Here is a 16,333-nt window from a genome sequence, read left to right as displayed (position 1 = left end):
GGGTATTTCAGGAAAGACACTCAGCTTTAAATAGGTGCAGCGTGACCCATTTTCCCCTCTGGTGTGCTGCTGCTGGCTCCCGTTCATGTGGGCTGATCCCCTTTGGTGCTGCTGGCTCTGTTGGGTTGGTTGGTGGCTGGAAATAATGCCCAGCCCATTTCATAACCATGTATCTCAAGGCCTGGCCCCGCTTTGTCTTCCGTGCCATCGCACTGGGGTTATTCATAAGGGTATGGAGGAGGTTGGCATCCTCTGTGCTTGATCCAGATGTGCTGCAGTTGGAGGGCAGGGACTAGCTCTGTGTTGTGCCTCTGTTTAGCTATGACAGGGGGGACAGCTTGGCAGGGTAGCAAGTTGCAGTAATGAGTTTAGATCTATTATCTTGGGGGGGGGGGAAGCCCCTTAAATTTTATTCTTGGGTGAATCTTAATCTTTAAATTAGTAAGAAATGAGAGACTTCCCATGCTACAATTTTAGAATAGCTGTAATCATTTTAAGAAAACAAAGCCTAGGAACATCATGGTGTTGAATGTAGACCAAACTGGTCTTTGAAATGATGCGTTGTACATCTGCATATATCAAAAAAAGGAGTTTAATTTCCTAATTTGTTTTGGATCTTGCCCCCCTTTCTTCATGTTCATCCCTGTTTTATTTTTCTTCCTTTTGTGTCTATAATTGCACGCGTTATTAGAACTGGCAAGATGAGCACCTCCAGATGCATCCTACAGGAATCCAGCCAATGCTGACTCTATTCCCATGTCAGACTGCATGCCAAGTCAGTGAAGCTTGCTTGTTCCAAAATCTCTACCCTCTCAATACATCTTCTCTACCCATCCTCTCACATAATATTTTGACAGAGGGTGACTCATGATAACCTCAAGAGTTGTCCCAGGCTTAAGGAAATGTCTTTTAGTATGTTGAACCATCCCAGTTAGAAGTAGTATTTTAGAATAGTGTGGTCTAGGAAACTTTCCTTATTCTTTCTTCTGTCAGATGAAACGACCCGAGGGGTTTATAATCTGTCATGTTGTACCTATCGCTGGTTTTTTTTTTTTAACTCTCTCTGAATTTTTATACCCTTTGAATACAAAAGAAGTTCACTAAACATAATGCATTTTGTGTTGTGATTTGTTGAAGCAAGACAACTCCTCTTTTTTTGGGGGAAGAATATACTAATTTTATTTATTATTTTACAGGTATCAGGCAACAGCATATCAATGTTGCTCCTTCTACAGGATCTTTTCCCAACTGGAGATCTAGACTATCACCAACACGGCCTTCCACAGAAGCTAAGACTCCCTTGGTGTCTGATATTTCTATGGGACAGACTTTGGAGAATGCGAACTTGCTCCAGATGATAAAAACAACGCTGACTGGTACACGTACCAGGACTTTGGATCAAACTCATCTGTCGCCCACTATTTATCAAGGTAGTGGAAACAGTGCATCCCAGGAACCTGCTGAAGTTTCAGCTGAGTCGCCTCTGAGGTCATCGTCTCAGGATGCAGATGAAACAGCTGCTGTATCAGGTTTGCTTCAACTTGGTATGTTTGCCACATTGTCCACTACACCATCAGTGACACATTTGAGTACAGATGTGCCATTTCAGCTAATACCATTAGAAACACCCTCCATTTCAAAAGAAAGCACATCAGGATCAGACATGCTTGCTGTCGTTCCATCACCATCATTCTCCTCATTGGTAATTCAGTCACCTCATACCATTAACTTTTCTAAACCAGCTGTACTGCCCATCAAAGTGCCTTTGTCTGCAGATCCTGAAGGTTTCTTCAACACAGATTCAGCCAGTTCACAGGTTAGTGAAAGCAGAAATAGTTCTCTAAGCGTGGTCACTGTAGTACATCCCAGTATGGTGAATCACAGAAAGGGTCCCAGGTTGTTTACGGGTACCTTGCCTTTTGACCTCTTTGGATCCACGGCAGTGCATTTCACAGAAATAGTGGGAAAAGGGTCTCCTTCAGAAAGGACCTCTTTTTTGTCTGTGTACTCTGATATTCCTGTGTCAAAAACATATCGGTCTTCCCTGCCAGTAACTTCCAGAAGCCTGTCACGGTTTCCTAATGAGAGTGTGTATACTGTATCTGCTACTGGAGTAAAACCAGTCAGTCAGCCGTTTGAGGCAATGCTGACTGACAGAAATAGTGATATCACTCCTCTGTCATCAGTTTTTCGGGATACAGGAGAGGTTCCTACATCAGTCTTCCATCCTGTGGGTACTCCACATCTAATACTGCAAATGAGTCATCCTCAGTCTTCCACAGCGCTGACTAATTGCACTACCAGTGCACCTTTCATGTCATCAGCTCCCGAGAGCCTGGCTGAGGTCTCCAGCTCAGCAGAGAGCACGCCTTCCCCTGCGCTGCCAAAATCGTTTATTCCGGATGCGAAGCACGCTCACGGTGCAGTGCTGCCAGTACGAGCGTTCAGAAGCCAAACAGATTTACTCTTTACAAATGCGACACGCTCCTCTTCAACAAGTGCAAGGTCTCCCTTGCTAACTGAGACAGATGACACCTTCACGGGGATAGCAGGCAGAAACAGTCCCAGCGCAGCAGCGGCCGCTGAGGAGACTTTGCAAATCCCTCTGACTGTCTCCTCGCAGCCCTCAGTGCTGGTTCAGGATGGGACTTTTGCAGAAGACCTGACTGATGGAGCTTATCAGGCAAGTGGCATGCGACTGCTAACTGCCCGTACTGCCCCAACTTCTGATGGCTTTCCTGCGGCAAGAATAGCTCGACAGCCTTCCACAAGAGGGGTGATGGCGAAGTTGTCCATGAACTTTAAAGCTAATAGTGTTCTGCCTTATGGATCTCAGCTTTCCAAAGTTTTTCCAGATACCAAACGCAGGAAACTCCTCAAAGGATCAAAGATGCTAGGTAGTGTTTTGGAAACAGCCACGACTAGTCCTGATCTAGTGCCGCTAATTACTTCCACGACAGGCCTTTTAAAACCTGAATCTGCCGTCACATCTGCTAGTAATATCTTTGTGACTGCGTATCTTCCACCTGGTGATGCGGAAAGTCCAGATGTAACTGCAGATGAAGGCAGAAATATGAGAGTGTCCACTGTTGTGACCCCACATGCCGAATTTTCACCTCTAAGAGCTTTAAATCATTTTACCTCTCCTCAGACTTCACATTCAGTTGACAGAAAGCCACTTGCTTCTGTTGTGCCTCCAGCATGGGGTATGCTGCCATCATTCATTTCCATGACAACGGTGATGGACAGCCCTAGTTCCAGCTTTTCTGGGATTTCACATGTGGACTCTGAGAGCAATTTAGATCCTGTCAGCTCTCCTGAAGCTGCAGCTTCAGCTTCTGTGTGGACCAATACAGCATTGCTGTCTTCAGCTGACATTAGTATTCCTTCGGTAACAACTTCAGTCAAAACAGCAATAAGAGAAGTTCCTCCAAGTATTTCTGCATTGGAAACTAATTACCATGCACCATACTCCGTAGTTTCGAGTCTGCAAAAGAAAATTGATACAAATAAGCGGCCACTTTTCTCCACCCCGTCAGCAAACTATTTGTATGCAAACTCTAGCCAAAATGGTTCAAATTCACCCTTGGCTGGAATCAAGTCAAGTAGTTTTCCAGAATTCTCTGTAGATGCATTTGCACTGAAAATATCCCCTGTTGAGTATTCATCCCTTGCTACCACTCTGACAGTGCCTGACCCCCTGCAAAGAGAGCGTGGAAGTGGAGCTGCAAGCGCTGCTCCTTCCTTTACTGTCGGAGACGCTGATACCAGTGTATACCATGAAGCACCTCTCCACCTACATGGGCCTCCTGTTAACGGTACAGGCGCTTCCCCTCGCTCTCTAGAGTCACAAGCAACTGATGCTGGAAAGATTACTTTACTGACAGAAACCTTAGGCACAACACCAGTGTTGGCTTTGCAGGTCACTGACACCTTGACTCTTTCCTCCAGCAATGAAGACAGTGCCACCCACGGCATGCTGCCAGCCGGGTCCCCCTCTCCCCTAACTAAGCCTTCTAGCTCAACCCTCTTGCACGGTGTTGTTATAGAAGATGACATCGGTTCTGGATATTTGGCAGAATTTTCAGATAACCAACTAGAGTCCTCTGGTTTTTTGTTCGTGGCTGGTAAAAATCCAGCTACATTTAGTGTGGAGGAGTGGGACACAAGTGCTACAAGACATAGTTTAGTTCCCAGTAATACATCTAATAAAGCTACCAAGGGCATCCCATTACAAACCCCTGCCACCAGTGCTCAGCAGTCAGTCATCATAACTTCTGTCCATGCATCACCAACACAACTAACTTCTCCTTTTTTGTCAACAACCAACTTTACCCATTCTGTCATTACAGTGTTATCTGGAGTATCTTCTGGTGCAATACCTACAGTAGGAACTTCAGAAGCAAAACCACTAACAAGAAAATCATCTCCAGCTTCACCAGTGCCAGCTTCTTCCTTCTTTTCTCTCGGCACTGAAAACACACCTTTGCCATCTGTGATGGCTTTAAGCACACCAATGCTGACACTAACAAAAAATAACACTGCCACAAAATTGACATCAGATCTAATCTCAGTAGGAACACACACAGATTTTCCTTTTGCAACAAGAAACACAACTGCATCACCTGTGGACGTGACAGCTGTGCTCGTAACACCTAAAAGCAGCATGGTCACAGCTTCCACACTGGCACACGTGCCAGGGCAGATAGAAACAGCAGTAACTGACACCCAGAAGTTCCCAAGCTCAGAAATCACCCAAACGTCAACCCCGTATCCACTGACAATTACAGCAGCTTTGACATCTATTACAGCATCAGCGAAAACAACTAGGCTTCCCCCTACTCCAGTGGAAAACACCTCTGCTCCTCCCGAAACCACCGCAGCAGGCGCTTTCGCTAACATGACAGCAGCCCCTCCCCTGGACTGCCGGCTCTCCAGGAACCTCCTGGTTAAAACAGGTGTGTGGGGCCACTGGGCTTGTCTGGGAGTGGGCGATACACTCAAGTCTCAAGGAATGTGGGGGCATCAGTGATGAGTCTGGGGATGAGGCTGCTGCGCTGCCAAACCAGGCAGAGGAAAGCAGGGTTTGCTAGCTAGGAACCGCATTGGCTTTGTTTGTAGCTTGGGTGTTCACCAGGAACGTGTGAAATGGAGTAGTGAGATCCGGGGCTCTGGAGCTCGGTGGGTCACCGCAGGGATCTCGCAGGACCACCGATGTGGAGGGACAGCCCCGTACGACATGATGGCTTGGTCCCTGCCCTGCACTGAAGAGTCTGTTACCGAAGAACATAGAGCAGTGACCTGCCTCAGTCTTCGGCCCTGTTTACATATGGATACCTAATTATGTTTTTCTATGAACACCTAATTATCTTGTTAAAGATTAATTTGAAAATCATGTTTAGTGTTTAACTCCCACTTCAAAATGGGAGGGGTTTGAGCTTTCTATGTGAACAGGATCACTTCTAGCTCTACTTATTTTTTCACAGACATCTTTTCCTTGTAAGAACTCTAAACTAAAGGGGTCTGGAGAGGTCCCTTGCCCAGGCTTCCTATGGACTCCTTGTGGTAGCACAGTGCAACACCAGAAGTTGTGTATCTTGGAGAACTTGGCAAAGAAAAAGAGTGATGTGAAAGGGTTTATGGCCTTGTATAGACCTGAGTGATACTGGGGAAAATGAAATAAGCAGCTTTTGGACCTAATGCATGTTTAGGAGCGACTAAGTATCTACATCAGTAGCATGATGAGTACAACTATTTCTAAAGATAGAAGTAGCTTATGTACAGTGAAACGATTCAAAGTACTTAAGTGCAGGTATAAAACTTTCTGCAAATTATAAGAGAAAGTGTACGGACACTTCCTAAAAGTAAAATAATTGTAGCAGTGGAGTAACACATTCCTTTGTTTAACTCTGGCCACAAAGGTATGAAACACACGTCCTTTACCCAGGCCTGCCTGGGCAGCACCAGCTCAGTCCCCTGGGAATGCTGCACCAGGGCCGTCCACAGGCGATGGAGTGGCACTATCCCTCACTCAGAAAGGCGGCATGGCAAAGACTTGTTGCTGAAGAAATTGCATGTTATACCTCCCTCTGGAAACAATGGGCTCTTGCCATGGGATGATTAGGTGTGCTGCTGGGCCCCTGCAGTGCTCGCTGCCTTTGGAGCTGCTGCAAATCCCAGCTGCTTTCATGAGCTCCACCAGATAGCCCAATGTAAAATGAATAAAAAAAGCAAACAGTAGCATTGTAATGCCCGAAGCCAACACGTGGCCTGTGTTGTTCCACAGTTCTCTTTCTGAACACAAGGAGGATGCTGATCAGCAATGCCTTCAGGGAGAGCGTGAGAAAAGGACTCAACCAAGTGCTGAGACAAGCTTTCAACCAGAATGTCAGCGCTCAGGTAAGCACTCTTGGTTTGTCCGTGTGATCCCATCCCACCAAAACAGCGCTCTCACCAAGAGAATCCCCGCTGCCTGCAGTTCCAGTGATGTCTCTGGATGCAGAAAGCCTCTTGGAGGCGAGCACTGAGCTTCTCCTATGGAAAGCAGGCATAGGTGGCACCCACTCTGTGCAAAAAAAAAAAAAAAACCAAAAAAAAAAAAGAGACTGTTCCAAATTTTTTACCACTTTATTTGATAAAGTAAAAGGGAGAAATGCAAATTTCTTTTTGGTATGTTCTATGAAATGGCTGCTGACAGCAGTTTCCTCCTCCCCTTGCAGCTCAGGAATGACTTCTGTTCAGTCAGCCAAGTGCCTCGTGCTCAGCCTGCATCAGTGGGAAGAGCAGGGCTGGACAAGGGGGTGTCACTGCCATCAGTCTGCTCCCAGGCTTGAAACCCCAGTACCTGACAAGTGCAGCTCTATGGGGATGAAAATCCCAAGCAGGGAGAAAGCGAAAATTATTGAATTATTATTGAAAATAAATGAGGGAGATGTGTTTGTCACTTTGCAGCTAAACTGCACAAACCTCTGCGTTGCTGCATGTAAGAACAGGCTTAGGTGGATTGCTGGGGCGCTCCTTTCTGCAGCACAGGTTCCCGTGCACTTAGGCAGGAGTTTGTGCTGAGTCCGAGGCTGTTATGAGTTATACTCCCTAAGCCACGGGGAAGGAAAAAAGTAATTTTGCTCAAAATAGAGGGCATCAGGTTGACTTCTGTCCCCATGCTCTATTGCTGCAAGTTTGGATGATGGATGTTGGCTTGGGAATTGTATATTCCTCAGTCTCAGCAGCAGCAATAAAACCTGTCAGGTTTAGTCCCCCACCTTCTTGTAAACCCGAGAGAAGCTGCCTTTTTCTAACAGCGGGAGCCAGCTAAAACTTAGGGTGGAGGACCAGTTCCAGGCCTTACATTTTGGAAAATACAGAATTTCGAGGTAAAACTCAACTCACGTTTTGACTCGCAGTGTGTTTGTTCTTGTGGTTTGTCATTTCTACTTATACAGGGATAGCTTAACCATCTGGGACAGGATAGGAAAATAGTATAGAAGAGACAGTTGAGGTTGAAGAATCAAATATTGGAAACTTCTGTCTTTCAAAAAAACTGTCTCCAAACCTGCAATGGCAGACATATGCACAAAATCAGTGAACTTCAGGTGTGAAGGAGCAGCTGGAAGTTCTTTAGGTTCTCTGTATTTTAACATTGATAAGTAAAATGTCCCAGTATCGATACGTGCATGAAGCCCCAGCCTACATTAGAGGTACGTGACCTGTGGTAGAAATACAGCACTGCTTCAGTTCCGAACACGTTTTGCATGGACTTGGGCCTAAAGCTCCCTGAGAAGTTCTGCTGATACTGTGTCTGGTCTGACACTGATCCTGTAGGGTTTATAGGGGATTACAGGATAAAAACCTTGCAAGGGAGCTATATTCTGGATGAGAAGTCTCATCAAATAGTGGTTGAACTGCAACCAAAATTAAAAAAAAAAAAAAAAATGTTTCCTGGTGTGTTTTAGGTTGAAATCCTGGAGCAATCCAATAACGTGACAGTTGGTTACTACGTGACGCGGGGCAGGCTGGTTTTCATGCCAGCTGCTGTCATTGAAAGGCTTCGTGCGTATGGCATCAGCAACGCCACGGCCGACATCAAGCAGCACGTACCACATCTCCAGTCCGTGGCGGCCCTGGCCTTGCCCTGGCAGCCCCTTCCCGCCTATCACTTCCAGCTGAAAACAGGTGAGCGGGGTCTGCAGTCCGTGCCCCGGGTTGAGTGTCCGTCCCCCAGGCTCCGTGCGCGGGGACGGTGCTTCTCCTCCCGCTTCCCGCCCTGCCTCAGCCCCTGCTCTCCCGTCCAGCCGCAGGATGAACTCTGGTTTCATGCCTTGATGCTCCTGGGGCGAGCAGCACAGCCAGCGTGTAGGTCCCTGTCCTGCGTGGTGCTCTCCTCACCCCTGCGGGCACTGCTGTGGAGTGGGATAAGTCTCCCCAGTATGCTCCAGTAAGACGTGGTGTTGATTAAAACGGACTTCAGTCAGTGAGTTGTGCAGTAACCTGTGCATTTCTTTTGAGAATGGTCAGATGAGAGGCGTGACTACGTGATGTACGCGTATATTCTTCTGGCTGGACCCAAGGCTGCTGTGTACCCCTCTCTGCAAGCATCAGTGCAGAGCGGTTGCAGGGCAGCACAACAGTCGAAGCTATGAGAGACAGACAGTGCTGTAAAACAACATATTGAGCTGTAAAAAGATTTCTTATGTGTGTGCTTATATGTTTATATACGCACGCTTACTACAGTTACCCAGTGAAGTCTATTTTTCCTAGCACAAACAGAACGAGAATCAATATTATGATTGATTATGTCTTGCAAGAGCAAATGACCTGCAAGATTTAAAAGTATAGCTTGTGGGTTAGAATGATTTCACTTACTGCCTGGCACTGAGGGTTGCTTTTTTTTTTTTTGTACAGTGAACAGGTCTTATCATCTTTTATGTAACTGCAGCAACGATCTTTGTGGAGAGTATCAGCTGTAGTAATGCAATTTAATTCTTGCGTTTTGTCTTAATTAAGGCGAGTTTAGTGCAGTGCTTGAAAGACATAAACTGATCTTACATGACGTTACTTTCACCTGTTTAATTTGTGAATTGGTCACCTTGCTGTTGGACATTACAGGAATTATGCGACCAAGAATATTTTGTTCACGTATAAATGCCTTGGTTCCTTTTTCCAGAGCTGCAGTTTGTGGGTCAAACGGACAATATACAGTCATGCAAATTTGTTCAGACCATGGAGCAACGGTTACAGAGAGCGTTTCAGGATGCTGAAAGAAAAGTCTTAAACACCAGCAACAACTTAACAGTTCAGGTAAAATGTTGCTTTGCCGGTGCCTGTTGCCAAATTCTCTGGGTTATTCTTTCCTGCGTATATACTTGTATTTCAAAATAATGTCTTTGATAGCCACCATGGAAGTAAGCTTACGCTGTCATCTGAAATAAGATTGTTTTCTTTATTGCAGAAAAAGTTATAAATGCATGATTTATAGAAGACTGTTACCGTTGTTTTCACGAATTTGAATTTTACTCATTGCAGTTAAATCATTTAAGTGAGATTCAAATAAAAATATATACATTTTTCTTCCAAATTTGTATTTTACCGAATATGTTATTCTGACACAAGTTGCTCTTAGTGAGGCTATTCAGGTATAAAGATAGTGTCATGGATAGCTGTTTGTAAGATGGAATATATATATTTATTTCTTATGTGCATTCCAGTTCTACACTTGCAGACCCAAATTCACTATTAAGGGCCTGATTTTTACAAAACTTGATGCTTAGTGGCCCAACACCATTATGCTCTGGGCCATATTTCAGGAATAAATAAATTATCCTCTGGGTGAGATATGTATCTGGCGTATGATAAAACTGTGTATGGACTTGCACTCCTCAGAAAGGTTTGCATGTAGCTTACCAGAAGGAGAAAACTGGTCATCAGAACTCTGCTTAGTTACTTTGGTACTGTCTCTTGTGAGTTTGTGTTCAACCTGGAGGAGCTCAGGGAGGCAGAAGAGTGCATGGCAGGAGATGACCTACTGCGGAAGGTAAAGTGATTATCAACCTATTCAGTAGCTGGACTCGTGATGCTGAGGGGACTTTCATGGTGGCTAATTTGCTCACAGAAGTAGTAGCAGATTTTACGAAGCGCCGAGGCAATTTTGTAAAGAGCCCCTGGAAGAAACTGGTAGTCGTGTGTTTTGTTGGTATTGCCAGTTTAGGAAGTGATAGGATGGAGGTCTTGGAGGCGAGATATAAACTGGGAAATAAGAGGCTCAAGGGTGTGATATTCATGATAAATTTTTCTGAAATTATTCCAGTACCATGCGAAGGCCTAAGTCAGTGCAACAGAAAATCATACAAAGGTTTTAGATTAACAACAAACTGAGGAACAGATCTGGAGCAGATGGAACTGACTCAGAAAAGGCATCACTGCACCACAAGAGTAGAGAGAATGGCAGCAACATGGGTGACAGGCACTTGCATGCAAGAATAAATTAAATTTGCCATTGTTCTCCAACAGCGAGTGGTGTTGTGAATCAGGAGTGATCATTTAGAGTTTGCCATAACAGAACTACTCAGGTTTAAATAAAAAGAAAAATCCTTTCTTAAGGTTTTGAAGACGGTCGGGTGTAACTGGAGAAAAAGTATTGAAGTTACAAAAAGCATTTGGCCAAACATATAGAATAAGAAGTCATCAACCCTTTTTAAACCCAAGCATATAACTCATGGCTTAGACTACACCTATGAGCTAACCTTGCACTGTGGAAAAGAGTCCGCGTGCCCTCTGCTCATTCTCCAGATCTGCTCCTGGCCCCTTGTAAGTGGATGTCAGGTAGGCAGACCTCTGGTCTGACCTCAAACTCTTCTGATGCTTTTCTTATACCATGTTTTGTGGTTTTCCTTACTGATCCAGATCTTTAAAAATGGGGTATTTAAATAACATCCATCAGTGCTGAATGCTGTTAGGTCTACCTACACTATCAGTAGCCAAAAAAACATCCCTCTTGTCCTAGGGCGTGAGTTTTGTGAGAAAACGTGTTTTTTTCCACTCCTGCCCCACCTTTTGCCTTTCTGCTTCCTGGCGTTAGAGGATGTGATCCAGTATTCACTAAATAGAATTGGTCCTTAAATGCAGACATCAGATCTAGAGTCAGGAAGAGACTGGTGTAGAGCTAAAGTTGGGAGGAACGTCGGGAATCACATGATGCTAGGGACAGAAGACACACGATAGCCCTTTAATTCCTGGGGAAAAGGTGTAGGTCTACATAACTGCACTAAGAAGGCAGCAAAGAGAACAAGACATACAAGCCTAATTCCTCTGCATCAAATACTGAACTTTTTTTTTTTTTTTTTTTTTCCCCCCCCCCTTATAAGCATTCTCACCCTTATCTTATATTTCCTGGTAAAAAACAGGGAAAAATATTTTCAGTCCTGACTGCACCTTTTCTGCCTGATGTAGTCCTCCAGTAGCTCTGCATGTGCTAAAGTAGGAATTAAAGTATCACAAACTGTTTTACACAATCATGTTGGGTGAGCTGTATCTAATCCATTGTTCAAGTTATTCCCAGTTTGTCTGCACTGTTTCTTTTCTTTTTTCTAACCGAGCTGAAACACAGCTACTCGTTATTTCTTTTACCTCTGTTTCAGATTTTGAACACGTCTAATGTCTCCCAAGCTGTCACCCTGTTTTATGTAGTGAACAATCAAAGCACAACTCTAAATGGCACTATTTCCAGCAACCTTCTTAATCAGCTGTCAGCTGAGCTGGTGGGTTTCTATCTGACCTACCCACCTCTCACCATTGCAGAATGTAAGTATGTGCTTCCCAGCACGCAGCTCCTTAAGAGTACCCAGGGTTGGGCTCTTGCTTTGCAAGCACCATAAGGTTTGTTGTCAAGCTCATGAATTGTAGTGTTTTGCTTTTTAAACTATTTTTTTTAAACAACAACAGCAAAAAAAAAAAAAAGGTGGATTAGGCGGGGGGCTAGTTCTGGGTTTAGTGTTTACCTCAGCTGCTAGAAACACTGGCAGATAATTAAGAAAAACAGATAGATGCTGTCATTAATAAAAAAGTGCCTATGGTCCAAACAAAAGAAAATTGTAGTTTTACGTAAAACAAACCACAGAATTTCCCTAAGTTCTCCATTTCAGGAAAAATTTAGCACAACACATAGTGTTCATCCTTGGCACAGCCTTTTATTTCCATGACAGACTCAGCCCCCAGTGCTTGTGCCCGTGGCAGGGCTGAGTAGCACACTTGGAGTGTGTGTTTGGGTGCTGGGTGAGATTTAACTGGGCTTCTCCGTTTAAGAAGTTGTTGGTGTTTTTTGCTGAACTCCACCCTCAGTTTAAAACCTGGTCTAAGCACTTTAGCACTAATAATTTGCTTGTGTTTTTCAGTTGTTGTGAAGAGTCAGAGGTGCAGAGAGCAAGAGAAGGCTGCGTGCTCTCTGACTCTGCATGCTAATTTCTCTAAAATGAATGAGGAGGAAAGACATTTGATTATGGGGATTTTTGTTTAATCTGCTTGTTAAATTTGGTATGTGAAATTAAGCTTGCTGTAGGGCTGGGTTATCCCGTCCTTGAAGGAGACCAGTGCTCACTGGAAGTGAGAGGAGACAGGGACGTTCTGGGGGTGTCCGTGCGTGGTAAGGGACTCGGGGTGAGGAAGGGCAGGCTTGGGCTCGTCTCCTTGTGTGTAAATCTTCACAAGATGCTTATTAAATATGAAATACTGCGTTCAAATACCAGGAAGGATCTAGTTAAGCTTCTGGTAGCTATCAAAGTCCCTGATAAGGCTAAACCAGTGGTGGAGTAGTTTGTAACTTTTCATTTCACAAATATTGAAATAATCGGGCACATAAGGATAAAGCCAAATATGCCTTTATGGCCAGAACATTGAAGTGAGTGGATTTACAGCTTTAGATAAAATTATTAAGGTGCTTGTTCATTTTCTGGTTCTAAGAAAAAGCAGAAGCAGGCTGCTGGAAAGTGAGCATTGGGGAAAACACGTTACCCTTTCCGTCAGTCCATTTTATTTGCATACAGCTCAACAGCAGAGTAATTTTATTGTGCAATTCCTCATCAGTTACTTGCACAATGGGCTGTGTGTGGGGTAAATGGTCCCTCTCTGGTGCGAGGCAGTCAGGCATCGTGGTTAACTCTGGTGATTGTGTGAATCCTTGAAAAAGAAGGAGCATATATTGAGGCAGTACCTATCTAAATCAGATATTTGCAAACAAGTGGGTGAGACTGCCCAGTGATGAGTTCTTGCACTGCGTTGGTGCACTTCTGAATCGGACTTTCCATCACAGGATAAGAGGCACATCTCGGAGTAGGTTTGCGTTTTAATCAAGCAGCCAAGGAGGGGTGGAGGAATGCTGTTGACAGAGGGTGTACTTGGGCACCTAAAAAGGCATGTAGACCATTCATCATGAGACAGGCTCCTTCCTTTATGTGGCTGGCAGGTGAGCCTGTCCGAAGGGTGCACTGGGTGTGGGACTCGTCTTCACGGGGCATCCAGGAGCACAGGGAGAAAGCCCGCAGAAGTTTTGATGCTGGCTGCGCTCAGTTCGAGTGTTTGGCTTCCAAAATAGGCCTTTTGCATAGGAAAAGGATTATGGTGCTGCTCACAAAGGCACTGCAGGCGTATACTGCGTAGTGAGGAGCTGTGAAAGCCGTTTGTCACACAGTGAGAGTCTCGTGTGGTATTGCAGTTCTCTGCCCATCCCCGCACATGATGAACTGGCCCAATACAGTCTTTAACTAGTGCTCCTTTAACAACTAATGGCTTATATTTCACGTTGGAGTTCCTGATTTTATTCCCAGCGCAGCAGGTATACTGCAAACTCATGAACTTAATGCGTGCAGCGTGTTTATGGCCTCAGACTGATAGCGCGCCTTGTGAAAATGTTTACCCTGAAAAGTGTTTGATGCTTCTTCATGTGGCGGTGCAGTTGTTTCAGTTTATCAAACAAATACTGCTGCCGTTCCCAGCGTGTTATTCCCCAGTATACTCTGGTGGCTCCTCCAGAGCCTTCACAGTCTGTGGTGGAAATGCACAGCTCGGGACACGCCATGAAATCCCTCCTCAAAAGCAGTGACTGTGTGTAATCAGATGCTTTACGATGTTTACTATTTCAAACCGCTTTAAAAAATCAAGGTGTATCAACATGCAAGGCATGAATATTTTCTGAATTAAGTTCCAAGTATTAATGCCTTCTCCGTTGCGTAAGTCTATTGGAAAAAATGCTGAGCTGTATAATGAATTAGCAGCATATTGAACTTTACAGCCTAACGCGCTTTGGGGATGGAAAAGCTGACAAAAGGCATCAAAACGGCAAACATCGGTCTCTCACAGGTGTAAACACTTATGCTACTAATACCTTAAATGGCGCAGAGTGAGAGTACCGCGCTCTGAGGGGGTGCTCACAGTTGTAATTCACGTGGAACCGCACTCCGATTGGTGGAATCTGATCCTGGTTTATTTTAATACCATTTCTGGTTAAAATGGTGGTCTGGGTTAAGTACGGATTAAATCACAGCATCACCGTAGAGTGTCATCTTGTTTCCCCAGGGGATTATTCACAAGGAGAAAGCAGCAGAAATGTATATAGCGTACATGTGCACATTAGTTATCATTTTTAGCAATGGGCAATCCTGGGCTTTGCCCCAGATAATGTACCAGCCAATATTCTGGCGACAAAAGGTGTGTGTTCTGCGTTGTATGGCAGTGCCTGTACTGATTGCACTTGATGCCCCTTTTTGGACAGAAGAGAAATTTCAGTCCTGAAGATCATGCCTCGAGGTCTCCTGGGCCATAGTTCAATTTTATTTATCAGTGTCTGGTTAACCAAAGAGTTTTGTGACATACAATGCGTAGGCTGTTGGAATATTATGGCATAATTTCAACTTTTATTTTACTACAGCTTTGGAGTATCCAAACCTTGATGTCTCAGAGTCAACTAGAGACTACTGGGTGATAACAGGTACTTTTAAATCTCCTTTCCTCCTCTGTGCACTTCAGATAATATTTTTTAGTGCTCGATTATATAAACACATCCGTGCAGTAATTTTACACAGAAACAAGTGGCTGCCCACTGAACCTTCCTGCTGCATTCAAGTGGGCAAATGTATTTCACATTCCTCTGGGGCATAACTGTGATTCATCGTCTTGAACAGAGACGTCTCCTGTGTCCAACACTCACCTCAGAGTTTGTGCCACTTTGCTCTCAGAAGTGCTTAAACCATCGCTATCTTCTTAGAGTTTTAAAACAAATAGCCTTTTTTTTTTTTTTTTCCCTTCTTCTTCTTCCTGGGACTTGGATTTAACGCTGAAATCAAAAGAGACTTGTAGACATAACCCATCAAGAAAGGCAATCTGTTAAATTGAGGAAATTTGTTATGATTTCCTGAATCTCAGGGTCCAGGAATTTTTTCATCTTTCACCTGAAGCATTAAGCACGTAACATTCTGTTGGTGGAACAGAAGGTGCAGAGACTGCTAACAGGCTTCAAAGTACTTGTTTTATTACTGTTGTTTCACTGATATCACATTCTCATTCACGATCATTTTTACATTAGAAGCGATAACTGGGCAAGAAAGAGACCCTTTCCCCCAGACATCTTTAAGTGAGTAGGTACTTTTATAATTGGTGTGTCTGTACCTGGAATTGTTTAATGCTCAGGAGAGCAAGAGAAAAGGAGCCTGACATGAAAAGGATTCAATTCTACACTCTGCTTCCAAAAGATGGTGTGATTTGGTACCTGTGATATCTATTCATAATTTTGAGATAAAAATAAATTTATACAGAGATTATGATCCTCTGGAGGGTGTGGTACAGCTCCTCCCCATCTGGTCCGTGTGAACCCAATACTCTACTTCTTGCTTTTGTGCACTTCCTGCAATGGAGTATTATTGATGTTACCATGGAAACGCTGTTTTCATAAAAAAGCATGATGGTCCCAAAAGATTTGTGAAATAGTATTGAAAAATCATACATATGTATGAATTAAATCAGTATGCCGTATCACTTTTTTGAACTTTATGTAAATTCAGTGTCTTTTAAATTTTTACATTCATTTATACTTACGAATGTTTACTCGGTTTTCAGTGCTCTTGAACTGTATGATATTTTGTTTCCAACTGAGTTGTACAAAATCCTGATTTCAGATTTCAAAACTGCTGGATGAAGAACTGGTTTAGTTAACAGCAGCATCTGGCAAGAAGCATAAAAGCAGGCAGCTTTCAAATAGGTTTTAATTTTAGTTTTTTACCTTGAGGATCATAGATTAGATGTTTCCTGGAGCCGTTTTGGTAAACTGAATCTTAAGAAAGTTTATTGGGGG

General features: G+C 44.0%; 1 protein-coding gene across 5 annotated transcripts in view; it reads left to right on the top strand.

Moving 5' to 3' along the window:
* Positions 1–712: 712 nt before the first annotated feature.
* The window catches only part of KIAA1549L (KIAA1549 like), a 74,863-nt gene continuing 59,242 nt past the window's right edge, over positions 713–16,333 (top strand). For 4 of the 5 annotated variants that reach the window (XM_074918482.1, XM_074918484.1, XM_074918481.1 and 1 more), the window contains exons 1-8: positions 713–775; positions 1,197–1,529; positions 4,353–4,958; positions 6,287–6,399; positions 7,953–8,172; positions 9,164–9,297; positions 11,634–11,796; positions 14,915–14,974. In XM_074918482.1, the coding sequence (XP_074774583.1) occupies positions 757–775; positions 1,197–1,529; positions 4,353–4,958; positions 6,287–6,399; positions 7,953–8,172; positions 9,164–9,297; positions 11,634–11,796; positions 14,915–14,974 (1,648 nt within the window). In that variant the 5' untranslated portion in view covers positions 713–756. The remainder of the gene's footprint in view (positions 776–1,196; positions 1,530–4,352; positions 4,959–6,286; positions 6,400–7,952; positions 8,173–9,163; positions 9,298–11,633; positions 11,797–14,914; positions 14,975–16,333) is intronic. The other variant, XM_074918485.1, reaches the window with a different exon arrangement.

This window comes from Athene noctua, chromosome 14, assembly GCF_965140245.1.
Source record: "Athene noctua chromosome 14, bAthNoc1.hap1.1, whole genome shotgun sequence".
Taxonomy (NCBI): Eukaryota; Metazoa; Chordata; class Aves; order Strigiformes; family Strigidae; genus Athene; species Athene noctua.
The sequence above is the reverse complement of the archived record's forward strand: the minus strand, read 5'-3'. Positions and strand labels throughout refer to the sequence as shown.